Genomic DNA, 27,177 nt, shown 5'->3' on the forward strand with positions numbered 1-27,177 from the left:
CTCATCCTGCCCTGCCCCTGTTGCTATTTTACCAATGGCGAGTACTGCTGTAGTCTGCAGAGTGGCTTACGCTCGAACCTGGTCCTGCTGGGACTACAGAGATGCTGGCCAAACTGATTGCTGGCAGCTCTCTAAGGCAAGACATCCTTCTCAGATGTAGCTGAAGCATTATATGACTGTGGGGCCATTATCGGCGGGGACGCGTTCCCAATCAACTCTTTATTGCAGGACGGGATACCCCACCATCCAGAAAATACTGCCGCTGGAAGATTTAACAATATAAACCATAGTTTAACAGATTATGGACAGCACTTGACTGAGTCAATGGGGGTCTCACTCGCTGGCTAGAGACCTGGCGAGAGCCCCACGTCACCTCTTCTCAGGAAGGCTGGTCACATCAAGTGCCAATCAGGCACTTAACTGGCCAGTAGCAAGCCCTCCTTTCATCAAGGACCCTGTCAGCAGGAACACGCTGGCCGGTCTGCGCATGTGCAGATTCCGCAACTTCTGGTCAGCCCGATGCCGGAGAGGTTCGCACTGCTCTTGGAGCCGGCATCGGGCTATACGGCCAGTTGCGGGAGAATCCCGCCCCACCTCCCTGGAATTAAGTATGTCCCCCAAATTAAGTTCCCCACCAGCGAAAATTTAGAACTTTCAGTTTTGGTGAGCCCCCTGCCCACTGCTGGGTGAATACCAGCAGTGGTAGGGTGACACCCTTAAATGGGCATTAAATGCCCATTTTAAGGCCTCCATTGTCAGCAAGGTAGGAAGGCAATCCATGTGTATTCCTGTCATGGACTTAATCAGGGAGAGGCGGAGTGGCAGCAGGGTCCTACCGGCCAACCTCTGATCTGATCAAATGCCCACCCATCAACTTGCTACAGGAGAGGGCATTAAATTCAATCCTATGTGTCCTTAGCAATAGGTGTTGTATTACAATTGCAATGTCACTTCCCTTGTGAAAAAGCTCAGTGATTGGTGCAATTACATGGGAAGACATTCAAGCAAACTGTACTTTCCTACATGTTTGCATTATTGTGTGAACCAACATTTTTGATTTAACAAGTCAACATTGTCTAACGGAATTCAGAAAGTCCAGTATGTTGTTCATTGAAGAAGACTGGGGTCAATAAAAAGAAAATCAGCTTGGGGATTTTTAACCAATTTAACACAGAAGCAACCTCCTATATAATTTACCTCATATTTCCCTTCATTCTCCAACTTCAGTTTTTCTAAATCTAATAGCAGTGACCAAATCTGACCCCGAAGCTGTAGTGGGATGCCTTTGTAAATTCTACGGATCATCTGAAATAGAAACACAAGCCAGTGTTACCCTTGTCACAAGATAATCATGTATGCTTAATTCTATGCCCGCATATCTGATTATCAACATATTATTTATTGGAAACCTGTCTGTTAATCTAAGATATATTTTACTCTGTTAGTTAACTAATTTGTTATAAGTCACTCCAATTTAACAAAACAATTCTTTCTTAATAATACACAATGCAAAATATTCTTAAATCACCAAATACAAATTTAAGGCATGATTCAGCGGACTTGAATCAAAGTCCGCTGAACAGCGCACTTAGCGGGTCTTCTCTGCCCTTATTCAACGGCACTTTGCTGTTTATTTGGCCTCGGCAAGGAACTCCCTGTCAAGGCCATTCTTTAAAGACAACTCGCGGATCAGGACACCATTTTTAAAGGCAGCCCTGATCTTTTGAATTTGCCCCACCGCAACCTCCTGACACCCCACTTCACCCAACTTACCTCTTCCGGGGTCCTCGAGCCCCCCCCCCCCCCCCCCCCAACACCCCACCTGTTATGGGCAAGGCCAGCCCCATGACTCGATCCTTGGCACAGCGAATCTGGCACCTGGGAACTACCAGCCTGGCAATGCCACCTGGGCAGCATTGCCAAGGTGCCATGGGGAATGCCAGAGTACCACTCTGCCCAGTGCCCAATCACCTGAGGGCCTCAATTCACTAGTGAGACCCCCCCCCCCCCCCCAGTGCCATCATGACTGGTTTACGACTTTGTGAATCAAATGGCAGCCGGTTGAGGCCTCGCTGGGAGGCCAGTGAATCCCGGGCCCCGGGTTAATCTGATGAATTATTATTTAAATGAGCCTAATGGATCATTTAAATATGCATGCCTGGATTTCGCCCAGCGAAAGTAAAATCCAGATTGCAACGTCTTGCGAGATTTCATTGAATCTCGTGAGATGTTTTGAATATCGCGAATCTCACGCGAGAACTTACGAGAGAACTCTCGTGAGATTCAACGGCCTCGTCCTGACACCTTACTGAGGATTACTTATCGCAATGTTTATTCATGAACAGGTATCAAGATGACATTGTTTGTTTTTTTAAACTTGAATTATATACTTTTTGAAATTTCATTTTTTGTGTGACAATTTTCCCTTTTTTAATTCTTTCATGGGATGTGTGTGTCACTGACAAGGCATATTTGTTGCCTATCCCAATTCCCTGAAGACATTATCGAACAACAATTTATAGTGACAATGAATTCATGATCGCCATTACTGAAACTAGCTTTTGAATTCCAGATTATTAATGGAATTTAAATTCCATCAGCTGCTGAGGAGGGCTCTGAAACCTTGTCCCCAGAACATTAGCCTGGGCCTTTGGATTACTAGGCCAGTGAAATTAACAGTATGCCACCACCTCCCCATTACATGTTGTAGTCTGGAGCTATGGATAGTGATGGTAGAGACTGTATTTTTCTTTCCATTTACATGGCTGACCAGAAATATTTCCTGCTCCTCTCACATGTCCTATGACGTATGCCACGTTACAAACTCACATTCATTGGCCATCAAACCCTGAGATGCGACTCAAATCCAAAGTTTCCCCACAAAGTTCGAATGCTCCTGACACAAGACCTCCTTTCTTCCTGAAGGATTTGTTCCATAATTATCAACAATACTTAATCCAAGTAACTGCTGGTATGCTCAGAACACACAGGGCAAGGGTTAGGCTAATTACTGGACCTTGAGCTGTGACAAAGACCATTATTGAAGGGGAAGAGCAATATCAATGAAGAAGTAGAATAATTATGCTTATCCTGGTGTCCAAGGGATGCTAAGTTGTGTTGCCCAAGCACATCCCATTATCAATTAATACAAAATTATTTCTTTGTAGATTAATAACTGGTTTTGAATCTTCAGATTCCCAAACGATAGATAAGCCAGCAAGAAATGACTGACTTGTTTTTTTTGGAAAGCAGTCATTTGCATCAGAGGAAAACGTGACATTTTGAAATGCAACAAAGTAAAAACTGATACATATATCTGTACAAATTTCATAATGTTCTTTTGGCTGGGTGATATATGACTGGGCAAGCAGGAGGCACTTAGTTGATCATCCAATTTGTATCGAGGAGATGCAATTCTTCTAAGGGCTCAGCTAACTTATCTTCTAACCATATCAAGGTGCATAATGAACCCAAAAGTGGAGGTGTAAAGTGTCTTTGGTAAAGTGCCCAAGCCCTTTGAGCTTTAATTTTTCAATTAATAAGGCTTGAATCCCACCCATTTAAATGAGAGTACACTTCCCATTATCTATTCTAACCTGCATCTATCTTAAGTAAATTATTTAAAAATAAATTTATAGCACGGTCGCGCAGTGGTTAGCACTGTTGCCTCACAGTGCTGAGGACCCGGATTCGATCCTGGCCCCGGGTCACTGTCTGTGTGGAATTTGCACGGTCTCCCCATGTTTGTGTGGGTCTCACCCCCACAACCCAGAGATGCGCAGGCTGGGTGGATTGGCCACGTTAAATTGCCATTTAATTGGAAACAAAGAATTGGGGTGGCACGGTAGCACAGTGGTTAGCACTATTGCTTCACAAGGTATACCAGGGCAGCACAAATCTACACATATGCACAATTTTGTCCACAGTTAGCACTCAATGCACAGACTGCATAAATGTGTACGAGCAAAGTGTCATAGTTGCTTGGGGCCGATGGGGTGTGAATGATCATCTTCCCCATGGTGCTTGAGGAGTACAAACTCCCCCACTAGGGGTGGGGGATCTCTAATAACCTTTGTATAAAAGGTCAGCCAGTAAGACACTGGCCAGATCAGGAACACAGTAGGGATCTACCAGCAGTGTATATATCGTGTTTTAAATAAAACTATATTTCCTTTATTACTTGGTGTGGATTCACCGTGTCATTATTAAACTAAGGGCACTAACAAAATCAACCAGAGTCTAATTAATCAATTAAAAAACATCAAAAATTAATAAGGTAATATTTATGCCACATCTCAAAGTGTCATGGAAAGAACAGACAAATAAACTTACATGCCGTGCATTTTGAGAAATGTTTCTTTTTATTCCACTATTCAGTTTATCTTTTAATCTCATGAAATTATTTAGCCTTTCATGAATGTGTAATTTACTTCAAACCACTTAAATTAATAAAATTACATTATATGTAATGTAATGCTGCTCTGGGCAGCAGGGTAGCATGGTGGTTAGCATAAATGCTTCACAGCTCCAGGGTCCCAGGTTCGATTCCCGGCTGGGTCACTGTCTGTGTGGAGTCTGCACGTCCTCCCCCTGTGTGCGTGGGTTTCCTCTGGGTGCTCCGGTTTCCTCCCACAGTCCAAAGATGTGTGGGTTAGGTGGATTGGCCATGGTAAATTGCCCGTAGTGTCCTAATAAAAGTAAGGTTAAGGGGGGTTGTTGGGTTACGGGTATAGGGTGGATACGTGGGTTTGAGTAGGGTGATCATGGCTCGGCACAACATGGAGGGCCGAAGGGCCTGTTCTGTGCTGTACTGTTCTATGTTCTATTACCGTCGCAGACACAAAAAAAGTAACGGATTTTCCAGACAGTTATCATCACGGCATGTCAGCTTCACATAAGCTTTAATAATTCTATAAGTAGGATATAGCATCAATTTATTTCTGGTTGCTGTTCAGAAACATGGAAAGAAGCTAACAGCTTGTTTCTACTAATGTGATTTAGCCAAGCAAAAGAAATTGGAAAATTATACCAAATATAGACATGTGGATATAACTATCCAGTTGCAGCTCTTTCAGATCAAACCATCTTATGCAAAGTTTATATAATGATTCAGGAGACCTGAGGAAGAAGGCTCACTTGAGTTTATTATAATCTTAAAGGTTAATGCCGCTATCGCGGCATACAACAATAGGATCCCAGTTGGGGACTAACGGTTTGGCCTGGTATATAAAGGGTTAAGTAATAAATCCCAGCTAGGTGGACCTCCACCCACTAGCGAGGAAGCTCGTATTCTATGAGTCCCACGGGGAAATCTATTGGTATATGCCCATGGCCTCGAGAGGGTGATCACAGTTTCCATACCACAATTTATATTCCCTGTGTTTTTCCATGAAACCATCAATTATTGATATATTTTTATTCTCTCAAGCTTCCAATTATGCAACCATCTGTATCAAACTAACATCAAAACAAATCAACTAGCATCAGTTTGTATTTATTCTAAAGACTCTGTTTATTAAATTTACAAAACGTAACACTTTTTGAATGAAGGAGGATCTACTTCTCGCAGAGGGTGGTGAATTTGTGGAACTCACTGCCCCATAATGCGGTGGAATCATAGTGTGGTGGAATTTGAGTCATTAAATGGTTTCAAGAAAAAGAAAGATATATTTCTGATAAAAAACAGGTTAAAGGGATATGGAGAACAGGTAGGGGGTGGATTTGAGAACAGGAAGAGATCAGTCATGATCTGATTGAATGGTGCAGCAGGCTTGAAGGGATGAATTGCCCACATCTGCTCTTAATTCCTACGTTCTTATGTTTGTTCCTATGTTCCTACGATTCAGTTAGCAAACGCACTTCCCACAGTAGAATTGGATGAAACAAACCAGACCGATCCCAAGTTTGATTCTCGTCATTAGTAGTGTAGCTGATCTCAACCAGATCAGGGAGTTACACTTAGTTCATTGTACCTGCACACATCCAAAGAGTTTGAAACAACAAAAATAACATCATGCCTATTGACTTCCAATAATGGTAATTCGTAGTTTTAGGCAATACTGAGAAGACAACATAGAAACTAGTAATTAAGAAAGATTAAATGACTTGATATTCATTTGTTAAAAGAGGTTAACATTTAAAAAAATAAATTTAAAGTTCCCAATTCATTTTTTCCAATTAAGGGGCAATTTAGTGTGGCCAATCCACCTAGCCTGCACATCTTTGGGTTGTGGGGGCGAAACCCACGAAAACACGGGGAGAATGTGCAAACTCCACACGGACTAAGTGTTCAAGTGAAGGCAAGCATCCAGCAGAGGGCAGCAGAGCGGAGCTACTGATTGGCTGTTCCGGGGAGATTTGCATACGTGCAGTGCGGTGAGTGTAATTTGAAGGTGATTTGTGAAGGGGCTGTTGTCAAGTGACAGTTAAACCCGAAACACTTCCTCAGTGTTTCCCCCCCCCCAACCCCTCCTCTAACCAAAAAAAACAACCGTGGTTGTCGGGAAGGTAAGTTTATCTCTTTAAAAACTTACCTTGAAGGGTGACATCACAGCAAAGCAGTGACCTGATTGGCTGGTAAGGAAAGTGCTCCAATTAGCAGTAGCTGGCAGAAATTTAACTCGTGTGTTGGTGAGTATTGTGATTGGTAAGTAAAATCTTTATTCCTTTCACTTATTAATTATTTGATATTATATTTGTAGTAAGTTAAGGTAAAGGGTAAAAATGGCAGGAGATCCCAGACCCGTGTTATGCTCAATGTGGGAGTTCAGGGACGGGGCCGATGCCCCTGACTCCTTCATGTGCGGGAAGTGTGTCCAGCTGCAGCTCCTGTTAGACTGCATGACGGCTCTGGATCTGAGGAGGTCGTGGATAGCACGTTCAGTGAGTTGGTCACACCGCAGATTAGGATTGGTGAGGGAGACAGGGAATGGGTGACCAAAAGGCAGAGAAAGAGCAGGAAGGCAGTGCAGGTGTCCCCTGCGGTCATCTCCCTCCAAAACAGGTATACAGTTTTGGATACTGTTGGGGGAGATGACTCACCAGGGAAAGGCAGTAGTAGCCAGGCCCATGGCATCGGGAAAAAGACTGGCAGGGCTAATAGTCATAGGGGATTCAATCGTAAGGGCAGTAGACAGGCGTTTCTGTGGTCGAAAACGAGACTCCCGAATGGTATGTTACCTCCCGGGTGCACAGGTCAGGTATGTCTCAGATCGGCTGCAGGACATACCGAAGGTGAACAGCCAGTTGTCGTGGTGCATATAGCCACCAACGATATAGGTACAAAACGGGATAAGGTCCTACAATCAAAATTTAGGGAGTTAGGAGATAAATTAAAAAGTAGGACCTCAAAGGTAGTAATCTCAGGATTGCTACCAGTGCCACGAAACAGTCAGAGTAGAAATTTAAGAATAGTCAGAATGAATACGTGGCTTGAGAGATGGTGCAGGAGGGAGGGGTTCAGATTTTTGGGACATTGGAACCAGTTCTGGGGGCGGTGGGACCATTACAAATCGGATGGTCTACACCTGGGCAGGACTGGAACCAATGTCCTCGGGGGTGCTTTTCCTAACACTGTTGGGGAGTTTTTAATCTAATGTGGCAGGGGGATGGGAACCAGATAAGGAAGTTAGAGGTGAGTAAAGAAGCAGCAACTAAAGCCAGTAAGGTACTGCATAATAAACTCAATGTGACTAAGGGGAAGAGTAGACAGGGAAGAGATGATGATCGCAAAGGGACAGGTGGTCTGAGGTGCATTTGTTTTAATGCGAGAAGTGTAGCAGGTAAGGCAGATGAATTTAGGGCTTGGATTAGTACCTGGGAATATGATGTTATTAGTATTACTGAGACTTGGTTGAGGGATGGGCAAGACTGGCAACTAAATATCCCAGGGTATAGATGCTTCAGGAGGGATAGAGAGGGAGGTAAAAAGGGTGGAGGAGTTGCATTACTGGTCAGAGATGATATCACAGCTGTGATTAAGGAGGGCACAATGGAGGTTTCGAGCACTGAGGCAATATGGATAGAGCTAAGAAATAGGAAGGGTGCAGTAACATTGTTGGGACTTTACTATAGGCCTCCCAAAAGCGAGCGTGAAGTAGAGGTACAAATATGTAGACAGATTATAGAACAATGTAGGAGCAATAGGGTGGTTGTGATGGGAGATTTTAACTTCCCCAACATTGAATGGGACTCATGTAGTGTTGGAGGCATAGATGGAGCAGAATTTGTAAGGAGCATCCAGGAGAGTTTTTTTTAAGAGTAATATGTAAATAGTCCAACTCGGGAAGGGGACATATTGGACCTGGTATTGGGGAATGATCCCGGCCAGGTGGTTGATGTTTCAGTCGGCGATTACTTTGGGAATAGCGATCACAATTCCATAAGTTTTAGAATACTCATGGACAAAGACGAGAGTGGTCCTAAAGGAAGAGTGCTAAATTGGGGAAAGGCCAACTATAACAAAATTCAGCAGGAGCTCGGGAATGTGGATTGGGAGCAGCTGTTTAAGGGTAAATCCACATTTGAAATGTAGGAGTCTTTTAAGGAAAGGTTGATTAAAGTGCAGGACAGACATGTCCCTGTGAAAATGAGAGATAGAAATGGCAAGATTAGGGAACCATGGATGACGGGTGGAATTGTGAGACAAGCCAAGGTGAAAAAGGAAGCATACATAAGCAGGGCCGGCTCAAGGTACCGGCAACTCGGGCAGTCGCCTGGGGCGCCATGTGTTAGGGGCGCCGCGTAAAAGACTCGGGTACCGCGCATGCGCAGTTGGGCCGGTGCCAACCAGCGCATGCGCGGTGGCCGCCCTCCCTCAGGCCGCCCCGCACAAACATGGTGGACGGATCCAGGCTCGCCGGTGGTCATTCCGGCCCCCCCCCCCCTCGGGCGCCCTGCCCCCTCCGGCCACCCCCCCTCCCTCCGGCCACCCCCCCTCCAGCCCCCCCCCCCCCCCCAGAAGGGCGCCGAAGTTCAGCTTGCCCGGGGCGCCAGCAACCCTAGGGCCGGCGCTGTACATAAGATCGAGGCGACTCAAAACTGATGAAGCTTTGGACGAATATCGGGAAAGTAGGACGAATCTCAAACGCGCAATAAAGAGGGCTAAAAGGGGTCATGATATATCTTTGGCTAACAGGGTTAAGGAAAATCCCAAAGCCTTTTATTTGTATATAAGGAGCAAGAGGGTAACTAGAGAAAGGATAGGCCCACTCAAAGACAAAAGAGGGAATTTATGCATGGACTCAGAGAAAATGGGTGAGATTCTTAATGAGTACTTTGCATCGGTATTCACTAAGGAGAGGGACATGATGGATGTTGAGGCTAGGGATGGATGTTTAAATACTCTAGGTCATGTCGGCATAAGGGGGAGGTTTTGGGTATTCTAAAAGGCATTATGGTGGACAAGTCCCCAGGACCGGGTGGGATCTATCCCAGGTTACTGAGGGAAGCGAGGGACGAAATAGCTGGGGCCTTAACAGATATCTTTGCAGCATCCTTGAGCACGGGTGAGGTCGCGGAGGACTGGAGAATTGCTAATGTTGTCCCTTTGTTTAAGAAGGGTAGCAGGGATAATCCAGGGAATTATAGACCTGTGAGCTTGACGTCAGTGGTAGGCAAACTGTTGGAGAAGATACTGAGGGATAGCATCTATTCACATTTGGAAGAAAATAGACTTATCAGTGATGGGCAGCATGGTTTTGTGCAGGAACGGTCATGTCTTACAAACCTAATAGAATTCTTTGAGGAAGTGACAAAGTTAATTGATGAGGGAAGGGCTGTAGATGTCATATACATGGACTTCAGTAAAGCATTTGATAAAGTTTCCCATGGCAGGTTGATGGAAAAAGTGAAGTCGAATGGGGTTCAGGGTGTACTAGCTAGATGGATAAAGAACTGGCTGGGCAACAGGAGGCAGAGAGTAGTGGTGGAAGAGAGTGTCTCAAAATGGAGAAAGGTGACTACCACTGTTGCTCGGACCACTGTTGTTTGTGATATACATAAATGATCTGGACGATGGTATAAGTGGTCTGATTAGCAAGTTTGCAGATGATACTAAGATTGGTGGAGTTGCAGATAGCGAGGCGGACTGAGAGGGAATACAGCAAAATATAGATAGATTGGAGAGTTGGGCAGAGAAATGGCAGATGGAGTTCAATCCAGGCAAATGCGAGGTGATGCATTTTGGAAGATCTAACTCAAGAGCAGACTATATGGCCAATGGAAGAGTCCTGGGGAAAATTGATGTACGGAGAGATCTGGGAGTTCAGGTCCATTGTACCCTGAAGGTGGCAACGCAGGTCGATAGAGTAGTCAAGAAGGCATACAGCATGCTTGCCTTCATCGGACGGGGTATTGAGTACAAGAGTCGGCAGGTCACGTTACAGTTGTATCGGACTTTGGTTAGGCCACATTTGGAATACTGCGTGCAGTTCTGGTCGCCACATTACCAGAAGGATGTGGATGCTTTGGAGAGGGTGCAGAGGAGGTTCACCAGGATGTTGCCTGGTATGGAGGGTGCTAGCTATGAAGAAAAGTTGAGTAGATTAGGATTGTTTTCATTGGAAAGACGGAGGTTGAGGGAGACCTGATTGAGGTCTACAAAATTATGAGAGGTATGGACAGGGTGGATAGCAACAAGCTTTTTCCAAGAGTGGGGGTGTCAATTACAAGGGGTCACGATTTCAAGGTGAGAGGGGAAAAGTTTAAGGGAGATGTGCGTGGAAAGTTTTTTACGCAGAGGGTGGTGGGTGCCTGGAATGCTTTGCCAGCGCTGGTGGTAGAGGCGGGCACGATAGCATCATTTAAGATGCATCTAGACAGATATATGAACGGGTGGGGAACAGAGAGAAGTAGATCTTGGAAAATAGGAAACAGGTTTAGATAAAGGATCTGGATCGGCGCAGGCTGGGAGGGCCGAAGGGCCTGTTCCTGTGCTGTAATTTTCTTTGTTCTTTGACAATGACCCAGAGCCGGGATCGAACCTGAGACCTCGGCGCGTGAGGCTGCAGGGCTAACCCACTGCGCCACCGTGCTGCCCCGCGTTGACTTTTCTTGAGAGCACTGAATATTTGTAGTCTGACTGGCTCTTCAATTCTCAGCTCTGGCAATGATTTTGCAGCTTTACCAAAGTAAAATTTGGCTTTTTGTTGTTTCATTTTGATTTTGTCACTCATGCCTGTTACCTCTTACAATTTTAGGAGTGTTTTGGCCAGTGGAAGAATTGTGAGAGTAGTACTGCTGCCTCAGCCTTTCCATTTGCCTGGCAATAGTGTGGAGATTATATCCAGTGCTGCGTTTCCCTATCATTTATTAAGTGCCTGCAGTCTTCATTCAGGAACTGAGGGCCATTGCTACTCATCACAATATCAGGAATGCCATTACAACTGGTGTGCTTTCAGGCATTCTGTGATCTCACTGGTGAAAGTTGACATCAGCTTGTCTAGTTTCCAGTAATCTGAATATTGGCCAATGGTGATGTGATAGTGTGATAGTCAGTTCCAAGAGATGAAGAGGCCTACTCCAAGCTTAATACATTATCTGTCTGGGATGCCATGAGTCATGAGCAGCTATTTAGCTTGCTCAGCTTGATGTTTATTGCAAGCACTGCAATGACTGATAATGACTGATATGGGGAGGCAGTGACGTAGTGGTATTATCGCTGGACTAGTAATCCAGTGACCCAAAGTCATGATCTGGGAACCTGGGTTCCAATCCCGCAGTGGCAGATGGTGAAATTTGAATTCAATAAAAATCTGGGATTCAAAGTCTAAAGGTGAACATGAAACCAGTGTCGATTGTCGTAAAAACCCATCTGGTTCATTAATATCCTTCAGGGAAGGAAATCTGTCGTTCTTATCTGGTCTGGCCTACATGTGACTCCACAGCAATGTGGTTGACTCTTAATTGCCCTCAGGGTTGGGCAATAAATGCTGACCCACCCAGCGACGCCCACATCCCATGTACAAATATAAAAAGGTCCTTGATCTCATTGCTTATATCCCAGTATAACAATTCTCTTGCCTTCCTCAGACTGCACTCAATGATGGTTTGAATGGATGTGCTTCAGCATCCTTTTTCTCATTTCCTTAGGGATGATGATTTTAGTTCCTTTGTACAAGTTGCCATCTTGGGCAATCAATCCCTGAATGCCCAATTCTCCTTATACAAATAGGTGTGCACTTGACCATCCTGGCCATCCTTTCATCACTACTTCCTGCAGTATGTAGAGAGTTGCATCTCCTTGTGTAGTTTGCTTGTTTGATCTGACCAAGACGCTCGTCTGTCAGATTCAATGTGTGCCAGGTTGATGACTTCCTTTGTGCTATTGATTCTAAATTAATCTGGAAGATTTCACACTCTGTGCTAGCACCAGCAGCTATCTTCAAAGGGAGTGTAGCTCTTGACAACATGTGGACAATGTGCATCCACTTCCCCTGCTTGTGTCTTACTTTCAAATGATAACTCTGCAAATAAAATAAAACCATTTGCAGACGCTTTAGAGCATAGAAGTTTGAGAAAGATGCTTTGAAGTGGTTTGTGGTCAGACTCTATCATCACTTTGTCTCTCCCAAACAGGCGCTGATTAAAATGTTCACAAGCAAAGTCTACGGCCAGGCACGCTTCCTCAGTCTGTGCATAGCATTGTTCAGTTTGCATTAACACTGCATAAAAACACAACTGCACGAGGGTTGCTCCAAGTCCCGTCTTGCTGGCAGCACACTGCAGGGTGACCACATTATTAACATCGACATTATTAACCTCAGTACTGGTGATGTCGTCACTAGTTGTTTGATGCGAGTGAAAGTTGCTGTGTTCTGTGTCCCAATACCATTCAACATCCTTTGCAGTGAACTTGCGTCAAACTTCACACTACAATGGCAAGTTGGGCAAAAACTTTGCTAAGTAGTTTACAAATCCAATAAATCATTAAATGGCTTTCACATCTGCATCTCTGTTACAGCTCTCCCCTGATCAGGATCAAGGCTAGCTCCTTGCACTGTCAGTACATGACCTTTGTTCCTGACTTCAGTTGCAGCTTTTTCTTATTTGGCTTCAGATTCATCTGGCGAGCTTTCTCGAGCAGTCTCACTTGATTCTGATCATGGTCTGCTATGACTTCTTCCACTGTATCTCCATATCCATAGAGTATCACATCATCCACAATCACTTGCGCTCTTGGAACATTACTGAAATGCCAAATGGCATCTGTACCTCCCAAATAGAATCCAGAACGTAGTCAGGACACTGCTGCTTTCATCCAATTTCACTTGCAAGCATCTATCCTTCTCAGCTAAGATAATAAACACTTTTGCTTTGGAAAGTTGTGGCAGAATTTCTTCAATGGTTGACATGGGGCAGTAAAATCACATCAAAGCTTTATTGAGGTCCTTTGGATCATTCCACACTTTCAGTTTCCCAGGTTATTTCACTGCTACCATGCTGCTAATGCAGTGTGTGGGCGTTGTTACTTTCTTGATTACTCCATCTTTTCAAGCTCCTCTCTCTTGTCTTTCAGGCTGGACTTGAGAGCTGCTCTCCTCGGAAAATGCTGAGTTGGTCACACATGTTCATCTACTTCACCAGGAAAATATCTAAGACCTGTGAAAATATCTTTGTACTTTTTCATAATGTGTTCAGCTTTGTGCTATGCAAAACACTGCAAACCTCTTTCTGGTTTCTGGAGGGCTACCAGTCCAAGAGTTTGACTTATTTCAGCTGCGATGAGTGGATTTTGCATAGCATCTACTATTTGGAACTACTAGTCTTATTCCTTCCCATTACATTGGGCTTTCAGCTTAGTTTGGCCTCTTAGGGTGAGCATTGTTCCACTATATAACCCTAACTTGACCTTCGACAGCTTCATATTTGGTATACCAAGCTCATAATATTGCATGTAGCATCATCTGACACTTCATATTAACTTAACGCTCTCCTACTGCAGTCATCATTACAATAATCGAAAACCATTTTTTCCTCGAGACTGGAGGGTGCCAACCTGTTCTAGCTTGCAGAGTCATTCATCAGGTTCACTGTCCGAAATCTCTCCTGCAAACATCTTTATAAGCTTGCTTTTCTTACTTCCAGTACAGCACTTACGTGCAAAGTGATTTTGCTTCTTGTAGTTAAAACACTGCTTCCCCACATTGGACAGGCTTCCTTTTTCTTCTGTGACATCTACTGCACTATTTGCATTCAGTACTATGGCCTTGGTCTTTCTGCTCACCCTCTGTAAATAGTTCTTCCTTTTCTCCACTGTTTTGTCCTTGGAATACCTGAACTGCCTCTCAGCAGAGGACAAAGCCTCATCAGTTCTGTCAACACTGTGCCGCTGATGACTGACCATTTCAGAGCTTCTGCACAAAGCAACAGCTTTCTTGAAGGAGGTTTCTCTTTGCTCAGCAGATGTGCTTTTACGGCAGGATCTCATGTTCGTAAGACAATTCTGGCGTGATTTACAGTCCGCATCCTGCCAGAATCGGGTCAGGACGCAGCCGGTAGATCACGGGAGAGGCCTCTTCCAGGATTCCCGAATGCCTCGCAAGAACTAATGGGATCTCGCAAGACATTGCGATCTGGGTTTTGCCCACAATGGGTGGGATCCAGACTTGCAGAGTTAAGTGAGCTTAAAAACTCACTTAACTTTGCCAATGCCAGACTTCCGGTGACGGCGGGCGGGAGGCAGCCGCGCGTTGGAGGGCTCCCGTTCAGGAACGGCATTGTCGGGGATTGACGCCCGGTCCTAGGGGCAGCGAAGGCGGTGAAGGCCAGGAGAAAGCACAGGGAAGGATATGTCAAGGACCAGTAAAAAAACGGCAGTGAAAACAGCTGAAAGTTCGTCGGGGGGTAGAAAGGTCACCGCGGGGTCACCAAGGAAAATGGAGGCTGGAGCACCGGGGAGGTCACATTGCTTACGGCTGAAGAAATAGCTAAGGTGATGGCTGCAGAATTCGAAAGGCAATAATACAAAATACATGGAGACAATGAGGAAGGAGATGAGGGAGGTTGTGAGTGTGCTAGTGGAGGAGCGATTTCCCCAGTGACGACGACAGTGGCGAGCGCAGTGGCGGAGGTGCGGAAGCAAGGGGTGGCGCTGAAGGAAGTGGAAGAGACGTTATTGCAGCACGGTGATCAACTTACCTCGACGGGGAAGGAGATGTGGAAGGTGATGGAGATTAACAAGGATCTGCAAGGAAAAATGGAAGACCTGGAAAACAGATCAAGGCGACAGAATTTGAGGATTGCAGGGCTGCCCGAAGGAGTTGAAGGGCCGAGGTCGACTGAGTTTTGCTGCGATGCTGGCGAAACTATTGGGGGAGGGGGAGGATCCCTCCCGATATGAACTGGATTGGGCTCATCGGTCATGGAGGCCTGTACCAAAGCGAGTGAGCCACCAAGTGTAGTGACTCTGTGCTTCTGTAGGTACAGTGTGAAGGAGAAGGTCCTGTGCTGGGCCAAGCAGAAGCGGGTGGTGCAGTGGGCTGGAGCTGGTATATGTGTGTACCAGGACTTTACGGTGGAGCAGGCGAGGAGGCGGGCAGCTTTCAACCGGGTGAAGAGGGCACTGTACATTAGCAAGGTGCAGTGCGGCATAGTATATCCAGCGAAGCTGAGGGTGACTTACAAGCTCAGGGACTTTTAGTTTGGAACGGCGGAAGCAGCGGAGGAGTTTGCGAAGGCAGAAGGACTGTGGCAGAACTGAGAAATTGAGAAATGGCCATGTGCCGATGCAACCTCATGACTGTATTTTCTTCTTTTTTTTTGTGTTTCACTGCGTGCAGGTGTATGGGCTAAAGGAGCCGATGTTGTATATATTTGGACAAGGGAAGTGATGGAACTTTCACTCGAAGTGAGGGCTCTTTGGGGTGTAGGTGGATAAGCGGGATTTGTGTGCTAAAAGGGGATTTCTGGGCTTTCCTAGGGGTAGGCAAGAGGGGAAGGACCCGGGCAGGGGCCTCCACGCTGGCCAGTTTAAGCCGGCCAGTGAACGGGAGTGAGGTGGGGAGAGGGGCTGCGGCCATCAGAGCCTGGCAGAACAGGGTCCGAGTGGATAGCCGGGGTGGAAAGTTGAGGGGAAGGAACCGAGGTTGGGGGAAGGAGTTTTACAAGAGGCAGTGGACGGGAGGAGTTGGGGAGGGGGGGGGGGGTGGTTTACAACTCTTGGGTATCATGTACGGCACTCTTTCAGAGGTTGGACGGCATTGAGTGTGTGTGTGTGTGTGTGGACTCTATGGCGACCATGGGCGGTCCCGGACTCCTTTTTTGTTTTTCTCCTTAGTGTTTTTGATTCCACTGTGGGAGGGTTTGTTTTATTGGATGCATCTATTGACAGGTGGGCCGTTGTTTGGGATGGTTGGAGGATGGGATCGTTGTTTTTGTTAAAGGGATTGATTTTGTATTTGTTGCCGTTTACTGTTGTGGGTGGGGTGTAAATTTTGAAGAAAATGGAGAATAAAAACATTTATTAAAAAAACTTTGCCAGATCGAACCGGCTTCCAGGATCTACCGGCCTCTCCGCTGAGACCTCAGTCGAATGCCGAGGACCGGGCGGAATGGTACTTGAGAGTGGTGGAGGCTTCCCAGGTGATCAGAGGCCACCGGCTGGCTGGTATCTGGGCAGGGTGAAACCCCAGCACTGCTGATGCCACCCAGGCACATTGGCACTGATAGCCTGGTACCCTCATTTATTAGCTTGGATAGAAGCCTGGCTGACGGACAGAAGACAGAGAATCAGGATATATGTGTCTTTTTCTGGATGGCAAGATGTAACTAGTGGGGTACCACAGGGTTCGGTCCTTGGGCCCGAACTATTTACAATCTGCATATTTTTTAAAATTTAGAGTACCCTATTCATTTTTTCCAATGAAGGGGCAATTTAGCGTGGCCAATCCACCTACCCTGCACATTTTTGGGTTGTGGGGGCGAAACCCACGCAAACACGGGGAGAATGTGCAAACTCCACAAGGACAGTGACCCAGGGCTGGGATCGAACCTGGGACCTTGGCGCCGTGAGGCAACAGGGCTAACCCACTGCGCCACCGTGCTGTCCATTTACAATCTATATTAACGACTTGCATCCAGGGATAGAAGGTTCTCTAGTCAAATTTGTAGATGACACTAAATAGATGGGACAGGTCGACGGGGCAGTTAGTTGAATTCCTTGCGGCAGAGTTTAATAAACAGAGGACCTGGTGAGAGTGGCAGAGCCAATTCGGACTGTCCTGGAGAGACTGAAGCAGAGGCTGGAGGCACAGAGTGCGTCGATCCATAAGGAGACGGTGACTGATCGCAAGGATCGGATTGACTCGTTAGAGGCAGAAAAACTGATAATGGTGGATGGTCAAAAAAAGTTGCGAGAGAAGGCTGGCGATTCGGGAAACCGCTCGAGGCAGAACCTGAGGACCGTGTGGCTGCCCGAAAGTATTGAGGGAACATGGGCAATGGAATATGTGGCCAAGATGTTTGAGAAGCTGGTGGGGTAGGGGGTCTTTGGCCGCCCTCCTGAGGTGGACCAGGTGGACCGATCATTAAGGAGGAAACTGAGAGCAGGGAGTGTCTGCGAGAAATCATCATGAGGCTACATTGGTACTTAGACAAGGAAAATATCCTGAGTCCTGAGGTGGGCAAAGGAGGCACGGGAATGAATCTGGGAAGGCCATACAGGTCGTATTTACCAGGACTTGGGAGCAGAGCTGGCCAAGCGAAGGGCCGGGTTTAATAGGGCCAAGGTGGCCCTATTCAGGAACAATGTGTGATTCGGGGTGATTTTGCCTGTGGGCCACTTATGGCGGAAAGTTGTAGTTTTTCGATATGCCAGAGGAGGCAAGTAAGTTCTTAAGGGACCATGGATTGGGGGAAGCTTGAAGACTTTGGATTTTGGGTGGGTTCATCTATGACCTGGACTTGGGAGGGAGGGATGGTATGTTTATGTGTGCAGTTGTTAGGTATGTATTTGTTAGTACTGCCTACTCCATGGGGGTGTTGGTGTTGGGAATAAATATTAAAATGTGAGGGGTCAGGTGGGTAGCGCGAGAGGGGTGGGGGAACACGAAGGAGCTTGGTTCAATGTGGTGACAAGGTGGGGCTGGAGGAGAATGAGGGGCTTTGTTATAAAGGAAGCATGACTGTTGCCTCATATGGAGGGTCGCCATGCTAGCAGGTTTGCTAGTTAACGGAAACAAAGTGGTGTGCAGAGCTGTAGAGGGTTATGGCTGCTTGGGGGGGGGGGTCAGTTTGCCATTAGGGGGTCGCAGGGTGTCCAAGGAAATAGAGGGGTTTATGTATTGTGGCAAGTGTATCAAGATGAATGTTTCCTGTGATTTCTAAATAAATTGAAAATGCCATGAATAAAAATACTTTAAAAAAAACAAATAGGTATAGATCGGTTAGGTGAGTGGCCCAAAATGTGACCGATGGAGTTTAACATGGATAAGTGTGAGGTCATCCATTTTGATTGGAAAAATGGAAAGGCAACTTATTATCTAACTGGGGAGAGACTTTGGGGTGCTCGGGTGCAGAGTGATCTGGGTGTCCTCGTGCATATGTACAAGGCATATATGAGACTACACCAGGAGTATTGTGCACAGTTTTGGTGCCCTTATTTGAAGAAAGATGTAGTGGCATCAGAGGCAGTTCAGAGCAGGTTCACTAGATTGATTCCAGAGATGAGGGGCTGGATTCTCTGTGTGGAAGATAAAGTCCCACGTCGGCGTGAAAATGGTGGTGTTTTACGCCATCTAGCTGCCATTACGGCCCTGAGCATTTCCGGTTCCTTGGCCACGCATGCGCATGGCGGCGGCCTGCAGCGGCCGTGCCGTGCTCCATGGCGGACTCAGCCCGTGGACCCAGAATACAAAAATAGTGCCCTCATTCGGCCACTCGCACGCCCCGGACCGCCCGCCCACAGTGCCCCCAGCTCCGAATGAAGCCTCCCCCGTCGGCAGATCGACCCTCCCCCCGACTGTGGCGGTCGTGGGAGGAGCATCACGGGGCGTGCCTCAGGCAATGGCCTAAGGCCATGGATACTTGGCACGGCGTACTCATGGAGCTTTTGAGGGGTTAAGAATCTGAAAACCAGCGGCAACCCCGATTTTGGCGTCAAAATGGATTCGCCTCCCCATCGCCAAATGCGATTTTGCCGTCGGCGAGCGGAGAATCCAGCCCAAGGTGTTATGGGCCAGGGTTTAGAGAACACCAAAGTATATCATAGAGTTCACCTGACCTACAACTTTTAATAGATTTTGGTTATGAGGAGCACAAGGGCCCACTTTCCAGGTATTATGCAACAGAGATCTTAAGTATTTTTAAACAAAACAATGTTTATTCTGTGAATCCAGTTTACATTTTATAAACACACAGTAAACACGTTATCAACTACCAACACTGATACCCCCCCCAAAGATACAGTACTCTATAGGTAACCCTTAGTAACTTTCCTAAAAACATCCATAAGCCAAACACCCTTTTATTCCTACAAAAACAGGTTTGCATTCCTTACAGAAACGGGTATTACTTTGAAATTATCAAGTGATCTGGAGACATTCTTTAGCATGCAGAGAGAGAGACCAATTCTTGGTTTGAATGGAGCTCCCCAACCAAAAGTAAAACTCAGAGCCAAATACAGCTTCTAGCTCAAAACAAAAGTAAAACGCAGAGCCAGAGCCTAGCTCCACCCACACAATGACATCACTGCAGCCACTTGAGAAGACAAACATTTCTTAAAGTGACATTCCCATGGCAAAGGTTTGTCTTGTGAAGAGAGATTGAGCAGTTTTAGGCCCATATTCTCTGGAGTTTAGAAGAAAGAGGGGAGATCAAATTGAGGTATATAAGATATAAAAGATTGGATAAAGTAGATGTGAAGCGGATGCTTCCTCTTGTGGGGCATTCTACAATGAGAGGTCATAGTCTCGGAATAAGAAACAGCAAATTTAAAACACAGATGAGGACAAACTTCTCCCAAAAGGTCATGGATCTATCTAATTTGCTACCCCAGAGTGCGGTGGATGCTGGGAGAGTGTTAATTTAAGGAGGAGTTAGACAGATTTTTAATTTGCAATAGGTTGAAGGGTTATGGAAAACGGGTAGGACGGTGGGGTTGAGGCCATGATAAGATCAGCCATGATCATATTGAACGGTGGAGCGGGCTCAAGAGGCTAAATTGCCTACTCCTGCTCCTAGTTCTTATGTTCGAAGAAAAAACTATTCTGTCTAATTCAACTTTCCAACTCTTGGTCTGTAGCCCTGTATGTAACAGCACCTCAAGCACAAATCTGGTGTCCTTGATTAATATGGGGATTTCTTGATTAATAATGGGATCAGGGGTTATGGGGAGAAGACAGGAGAATGGGGATGAGGAACATATCAGCTATGATCGATGGCGGAACAGACTCAATTGGTTGAATGGCCTAATTCTGCTCCTCTGTCTTCTGGTCTAACACTTTCCCCAACACTGATAACAGAGTTACCACCCTTATTTGTTCAGGTTTCTTGATTAACTTTGTGGCAATGCCATAGTTTTGCCATTGAGGCTGGAAGAATTTCAAACTTATTTTCAAATCTGCCTTCATCTCCATAAGAGCTGGTACTGTAATATACAAAGCCATACTGTCTTACTTAACGAGTAATGTCCTGTAACAAATTGCAGACTAACGATTTAATGATTTGAATGGAGGGTGGTAGGATGGCACAGTGGTTATCACTGCTGCCTATCAGCTACCACGGGTGACCGTGTGACGTTTGCCCTTTCTCCCCTTATCTGTGTTGGTTTCCTCCGGGTACTCCGGTTTCCCACAGTCCAAAGATGTGCAGGTTAGGTGAATTGGCCATGCTAAATTTCCAGTTAGTATCCAAAAGGTTAGGTAGGGTTACTAGGTTACGAGGATAGAAACATAGAAAATAGGTGCAAGAGTAGGCCATTCACCCTTTGAGCCTACATCACCATTCAATATGAGCATGGCTAGTCATGCAAATTCAGTATCCCACTCCCGCTTTCTCTCTATACCCTTTGATCTCTTTAGCCATAAGGGCCACGTCCAATTCCCTCTTGAATATATCCAACGAACTGGTGCCAACAGCTGTCTGCGGTAGAGAAGTCCACAAGTTCACAACTCTCTGAGAGAAGAAGTTCTTCCTCATTTCAGTCCTGAATGGCTTACCCCTTATTCTTAGGCTGTGACCCTGAGTTCTGGGTGTCCCCAACATCGGGAACATTCTTCCCGCATCTAGTCTGTCCAGTCCCATCAGGATTTTATATGTTTCTATGAGATTCCCCTCTCATTCTTCTAAACTCCAGTGAGTACAAGCCCATCAATCCAGTCTTTCTTCATATGTCAATCCTGCCATCCTGGGAATTAGTCTGGTGAACCTTCGTTGGACACCCTCAGTAGAAGAATGTCCTTCCTCAAACTGGGAGACCAAAACTGCACACAATACTCAAGGTGTGGCCTCACCAAGACCCAGTCTAACTGCAGCAAGACATCCCTACTCCTATACTCAAATCCTCTTGCTATGAAGGTCAGCATGCCATTAGTTTTCCTCACAGCCTGTTGTACCTCCATGTCAACCTTCAGCGTCTTTTCCACCATGACACCCAGATTTTGTTGCACTCCCCTTTTCCTAAAGTGTCATCATTCAAGTAATAATCTGCCTTCCTGTTTTTGCCACCAAAGTGGATAACCTCACATTTACCCACATTATATTGCATTTGCCACGTATTTGCCCACTCAGCCAGCCTGTCCAAGTCACCCTGTAGCCTCTTTGCATCCTCCTCACAGTACATGCTACCACCCAGCTTAGTGCTGTCTGCAAATTTTGAGATATTGAGATATTGTTTGCAATTCCTTTGTCCAAATCTTTAATGTATATTGTGAACAGCTAGGGTCCCAGCACTGAACTCTGTGGTACCCGACTAGTCACTGCCTGCCACTCTGAAAAGGACCCATTTATTCTCACTCTCTGCTTCCTGTCTGCCAACCAATTCTCTATCCACGTCAATACATTACCTCCAATACCATGAGCTTTAATTTTGCTCACTAACCTCTTGTGTGGGACCTTGTCAAAAACCTTTTGAAAGTCGAGACACAACATCCACTGGTTCACCTTTGTCCACTCTACTTGTCCTCAGAAAATTCCAGAAGATTTGTTAAGCATAATTTCCCTTTAGTGAATCCATGCTGACTTGGAGCGATCCTGTCCCCACTTTCCAAATGCTCAGTTATTTCATCTTTAATAACTGACTCCAGCATTTCCCCACCACTGATGTCAGGCTAACCAGTCCATAATTCCACGTTATCTCTCTTCCTCCTTTTTCAAAAAGTGGGGTTACAATCCATTGGAACTCTTTCAGAATCTATGGAATGCTGGAAAATTTCTCGGATAGGGTGGAGGCATGGGCTAGTAGGAGGTAGGGTGCTCTTTCCAAGTGAAGTATCTTAGGATTTGAATCCAGTTTTGTTTAATTTACGGTTGCTGGTTGTTGTTGAGACATTGCTGAAACTCAGTAGAAAAGCAAGTTTAAAACTTGTCAGGTGCAAATAAGAATTGTTTTATTGAAGTTCATTGGTTACAACTTGAAAATGATTTAAAAGGTAGTTTGTAGACAATTTGATTTTCTTCAAAAATTCACAGGAATTATCTTCTGAGACAATAGCCTGAACACAACTTTAAAAGTCAAAGGCTGAAAATGAAATAGGAATACAGAACTCTTTTCTAATTCTCTTCCTTTACTTTCTCTCTCTCTTTTGTCTCTTTCCTGTCTCTTTATTTCTCCACCTGTCTTTTCTCCGCCCCGTTTCTCTCCTCACTGCCCCCGTTTCTCTCCTCTCCTCACTGAAAATGGTGGTCAAATCATCCATGGATATACTCTTTGATATCTGTCTTAAGCGATCCGATCACACCCCAATATAATCCTAATTGGTTTAAACTATATTCAAAACACATTTGATTTGATAACAAGCCGTCCATCATGACAATGTAACGCCACTTCTAATTGTTGCTTATTGGTATGTTTCTCATGGGATATTGTGCTTTATCAAAACCAGCAAAAACTGGTCTAATGCTGACCTACCTATTGCCACCATGGAGACCTCATGTTATCTCATCATGCTAGGCTAGGCATAATTCAGAACATACAACTCAAACTGTCTTTTATAAGATTGTTTCACTGAGAATGTTGGAATCAAATATATACATATATATTATATTTGAGTTGATGTTTTAACTGTCCATTTATTAAAAACAAGGCAATATAGTTCAAGATATTTTTTTTAGCTTGTATAATTTATGGGATATGATTCAACCTAATCTCGAGCGGCGTGAGAACCGTACAATCCTTCATCCTTATCCCTCGTTGCTATGGATTCCGCCCTTGCCCTTGGAAAAATGTGATGTTTTTATCAGTGGTTCTGTTTTTCCCAAACACATGTCTGAGTTTGGAAGTTGTATATTTCTTTCATTTTAAAACTGGGATTTAATATTTCTGTCTTAAACAGTCTTCTTACCTATATTAAATGTATTTAAAATACCTGACTTCTACACCAAGGGCCAGTGCAGACTCGATGGCTGAATGGATTCCTTCTGCACTGTATGGATTGTATGATTTTATGATTCTTTGCTATTTCTTACAGCAGTCAAAATCTACTTAATTTCAGCTTCACAAGCCTGCAGCGGCAAGAAAAACGGCACTTTGCCGTTTTGTGGCCTCGGGGAGTTTCTCCCCGCCAAGGCCGCACGGAGTCATTTCCTGCTGGCCAGCACAGTAGGAAAGGCTCCTCACAGATAGTGCGCCATTTTATTTTGCCTGGCTATCCCGATTTCCCCACCCCACTTTCAGCACCCCCTCTCACAACCCCCCCACCCGCAACCACTGGGAGGCCCCCAGGAAGACCCCATTACCCCCCTCCACCTGGTAAGAGGCCTCCTGCGCCGAACCCTAGCAGTGCCAGCCTGGTACCTAGGTACCCTGGCAGTGCCAGCCTGGCACCAGTGCCATGCTGGCAGTGTGAAGGTGCCTGGGTGCTGGAAGTGTGTCAGGATGCCATCCTGCCCTGTCTCCGACCACCCAGGGCTCTCTCATGGCCTGGGAGACCACTCACATACTATTACGACTGGTCCATGTATGTGGAAACTAGTATCAAATGGTGCCCTGGCAAGGTGTCCCAGGCAAATGCATATTTAAATAAGCCATTAGGTCTGGTTCATGCCCAGCAAGGGCGAGATACAGATCGCGATGTCTCATGAGATTTTGTTAAATCTCGCAAGTCTTTTCGAACGTCGCAAATCTCGCGAGAGGCCTCTTGCGAAATTCAACGACTTTGTTCCGACACCTAGTTGGACGTGACGTGGCCGCTAAATCGTGTCCATACTCTCAAATTTGGTATCATCCTTGTCATTATACTCTTCACCCTGGAGTCATGCCAAATGGGGGCCAAACGTGAACACAAAACCCAAAATACAGATGTACCAAAGCTTTATATGGAAGATGTATCCTTCATTTGGTACTCGGCTTCACTAGCAAGACAACCCAATATGATACGGCTATTTCTCTGCTTGTGAACATTTAACAAATGATCGGCTATTATACCTAGTCTCTTTCTTGATGTGTTTTGTTTAAAGATATCCACTGCATGGTACAAACATGCCTTGAGTTTCCAAACTCCTTGTAATAATAAAATAAATGAAATAATTTGTATCACTTTGTAGTGAACTTGGAAGGAAACACATAGTACGGAATCCATAACAATTATACTGTTTTGCCAGTTATACTGGAACTACTCCATGGCCAATTTATATTTAACTGAATTAGTTTGCTTCAGTACAGGTCAGTTCTGGAGTGAAGCAAGAAATTTATTCTTGGAAGTGAATTTCTGGTTCCAAAAATGGAGAATAATTCAAACATGCAAATTCAGATTTATTGCGTTTATCAGATTTTAAGTAATGATAATGATTGTTACCTTGTCACTGTTTCTGTACTTGTCCCATTTTTTAACCATTTTGACCCATTTGGGTATTCTTTCAACCTCCAAATGTTTAACCTGCAAAAAATAAGGCGTCATACATAAAAAGCATGTTCTTATTTTAGTAATGACTCAATTTTTAGTGCAGTGGCTATGCTGTTGCAGTCTTGGGCACTTTTAATAGACAAAGATGTCAAATATCATTGGATTCAATTTTCTGGACAAGATCATTATTAATGAGGAAAGACATTCACTTCATCTTATTCCTTTCATTCAGGAAGACACTTAAATCTCCCTCATTAAAGCTTCAGATGTTCATTGAATGATTTGAGAGCTTATACCTTTATTACTTGATCTGGAAGCCCATGCTACAACTTTATCAGTTTTTGCACAAATTTATTGTTTACTCTTCTGAGCACATGTCCTAATATTACACTCTTGCAAGTTACATTCTAGATTCAGCTTTTAGGTTTACCTTTTCAAATTCCTTATCTATCTTATGTTCCGCTCTAGGATTTCCATGTTGATATTAATGAAGAGGAGGTGTTGGGCATCTTAAAAAACATTAAAGTAGATATGTCCCCAGGGCCTGATGGAATCTACCCCAGAATACTGAGGGAGGCAAGGGAGGAAATTGCTGGGGCCTTGGCAGTAATCTTTGTATCCTCATTGGCTATAGGTGAAGTTCCAAAACACTGGAGATTAGCCAAAATTGTTCCATTGTTTAAGAAGGGCTGCAAGGATAATCCAGGAAATTATAGGCCGGTGAGCCTTCCATCAGTGGTAGGGAAATTACTGGAAAAGATTCTTAGAGATAGGATTTACTCACATTTGGAAACAAATGGACCTATTAGTGATGGACAGCATGTTTTGTGAAGGGGAGGTCGTGCATCATAATTTGATCAGGTTTTTCGAGGAAGTGACAAAGATGATAGATGAGGGAAAGGCAGTAGATGTTGTATACATGGACTTCAGTAAAGCCTTTGACAAGGTACCTCACGGTAGACTGGTACAAAAGGTGATGTCACATGGGATCAGAGGAGAGCTGGCAAGTTGGGTACAGAACTGGCTTGGGCATAGAAGACATGGGGTAGCAGTAGAAGGGTGCTTTTCTGAATGGAAGGCTGTGACTAGCGGCGTTCCACATCGATCAGTTCTGGGGCCTTTGATGTTCATGGTGTATATAAATGATTTGGAAGAAAATGTAGATGCTCTGATTAATAAAGTTCGCAGACGACACAAAAATTGTCAGACGGTACAGCAGGATATTAACTAGCTGGAGTCTTGGGCGGAAAAATGGCAGATGGAGTTTAATCCGGACAAGTGTGAGGTAATGCACTTTGGAAGGTCCAATGCATGTAGAACTTACATAATAAATGGTAGAACTCTTGCGAGTACTGACAGGCAGAGAAATCTGGGCGTGCATGTTCACCGATCACTGAAAGTGGCAACGCATGTGGATAAGGTGGTCAAGAAGGCATACGGCATGCTAGCCTTCAGCGGTCGAGGCATTGAATATAAAAATTAGCAAGTCATGTTGCAGCTGTACAGGAGCTTAGTTAGCCCTCATTTGGAATATTGTGTACAATTCTGGTCGCCACATGACGAGAAGGATGCGAATGCTTTGGAGAGGGTACAGAGGTGGTTTACTAGGATACTGCCTGGCATGGAGAGCATTAGCCAAGGGGAGAGGTTAGATAAACTCGGTCTGTTCTCCCTGGAATTATGGAGGTTGAGAGGTTATGTGTGGTATGAACAGAGTGGATAGTCAGATGCTCTTTCCTAGAGTAGGAGAGTCAAGTACTAGGGACATAGGTCTAAAGTGTATGAGAAAAAGTTTAGAACAGATGTGCGAGGCACATTTTTTGCACAGAGGGTGGTAAATATATGGAACGCGCTGCCTGGGGAGGTGGTGGGAGCAGGTACAATAGCGGCATTTAAGGGACATCTGGACAATATATGAATAGGATGGGAATGAAAGGATAGGGACTCCCTAAGTGCAGACGGTTTTAGTTTAGGCAGGTACCATGGTTGGCGCAGGCTTGGAGGGCTGAAGGACCTGTTCCTGTGCTGTATTGTTCTTTGTTCCTTGAAGATGCTTACTTTACAGGCTGGAGGCCCCCCTAGTCCTTGGCTTGAGGACTTAGTCTCTGGGGGCTGTTTGTATTCCAATGGATTGCAACACTAGACTGACCCATCTAAAGCTATTTTTAAATAGAGTATT

At 45.1% G+C, this 27,177-nt stretch overlaps 1 protein-coding gene across 5 annotated transcripts in view; it reads right to left on the minus strand.

Annotated features, from left to right (window-relative positions):
• LOC119971897 (ecotropic viral integration site 5 protein homolog) overlaps positions 1 to 27,177 on the minus strand; it is a 377,542-nt gene that overhangs the window by 196,534 nt on the left and 153,831 nt on the right. For all 5 annotated transcript variants that reach the window (XM_038808185.1, XM_038808183.1, XM_038808182.1 and 2 more), the window contains 2 exons: positions 24,951 to 25,031; positions 1,198 to 1,305 (listed from right to left, as the gene is read on the minus strand). In XM_038808185.1, the coding sequence (XP_038664113.1) occupies positions 1,198 to 1,305; positions 24,951 to 25,031 (189 nt within the window). The remainder of the gene's footprint in view (positions 1 to 1,197; positions 1,306 to 24,950; positions 25,032 to 27,177) is intronic.

Source organism: Scyliorhinus canicula, chromosome 9 (assembly GCF_902713615.1).
Source record: "Scyliorhinus canicula chromosome 9, sScyCan1.1, whole genome shotgun sequence".
Classification (NCBI taxonomy): Eukaryota; Metazoa; Chordata; class Chondrichthyes; order Carcharhiniformes; family Scyliorhinidae; genus Scyliorhinus; species Scyliorhinus canicula.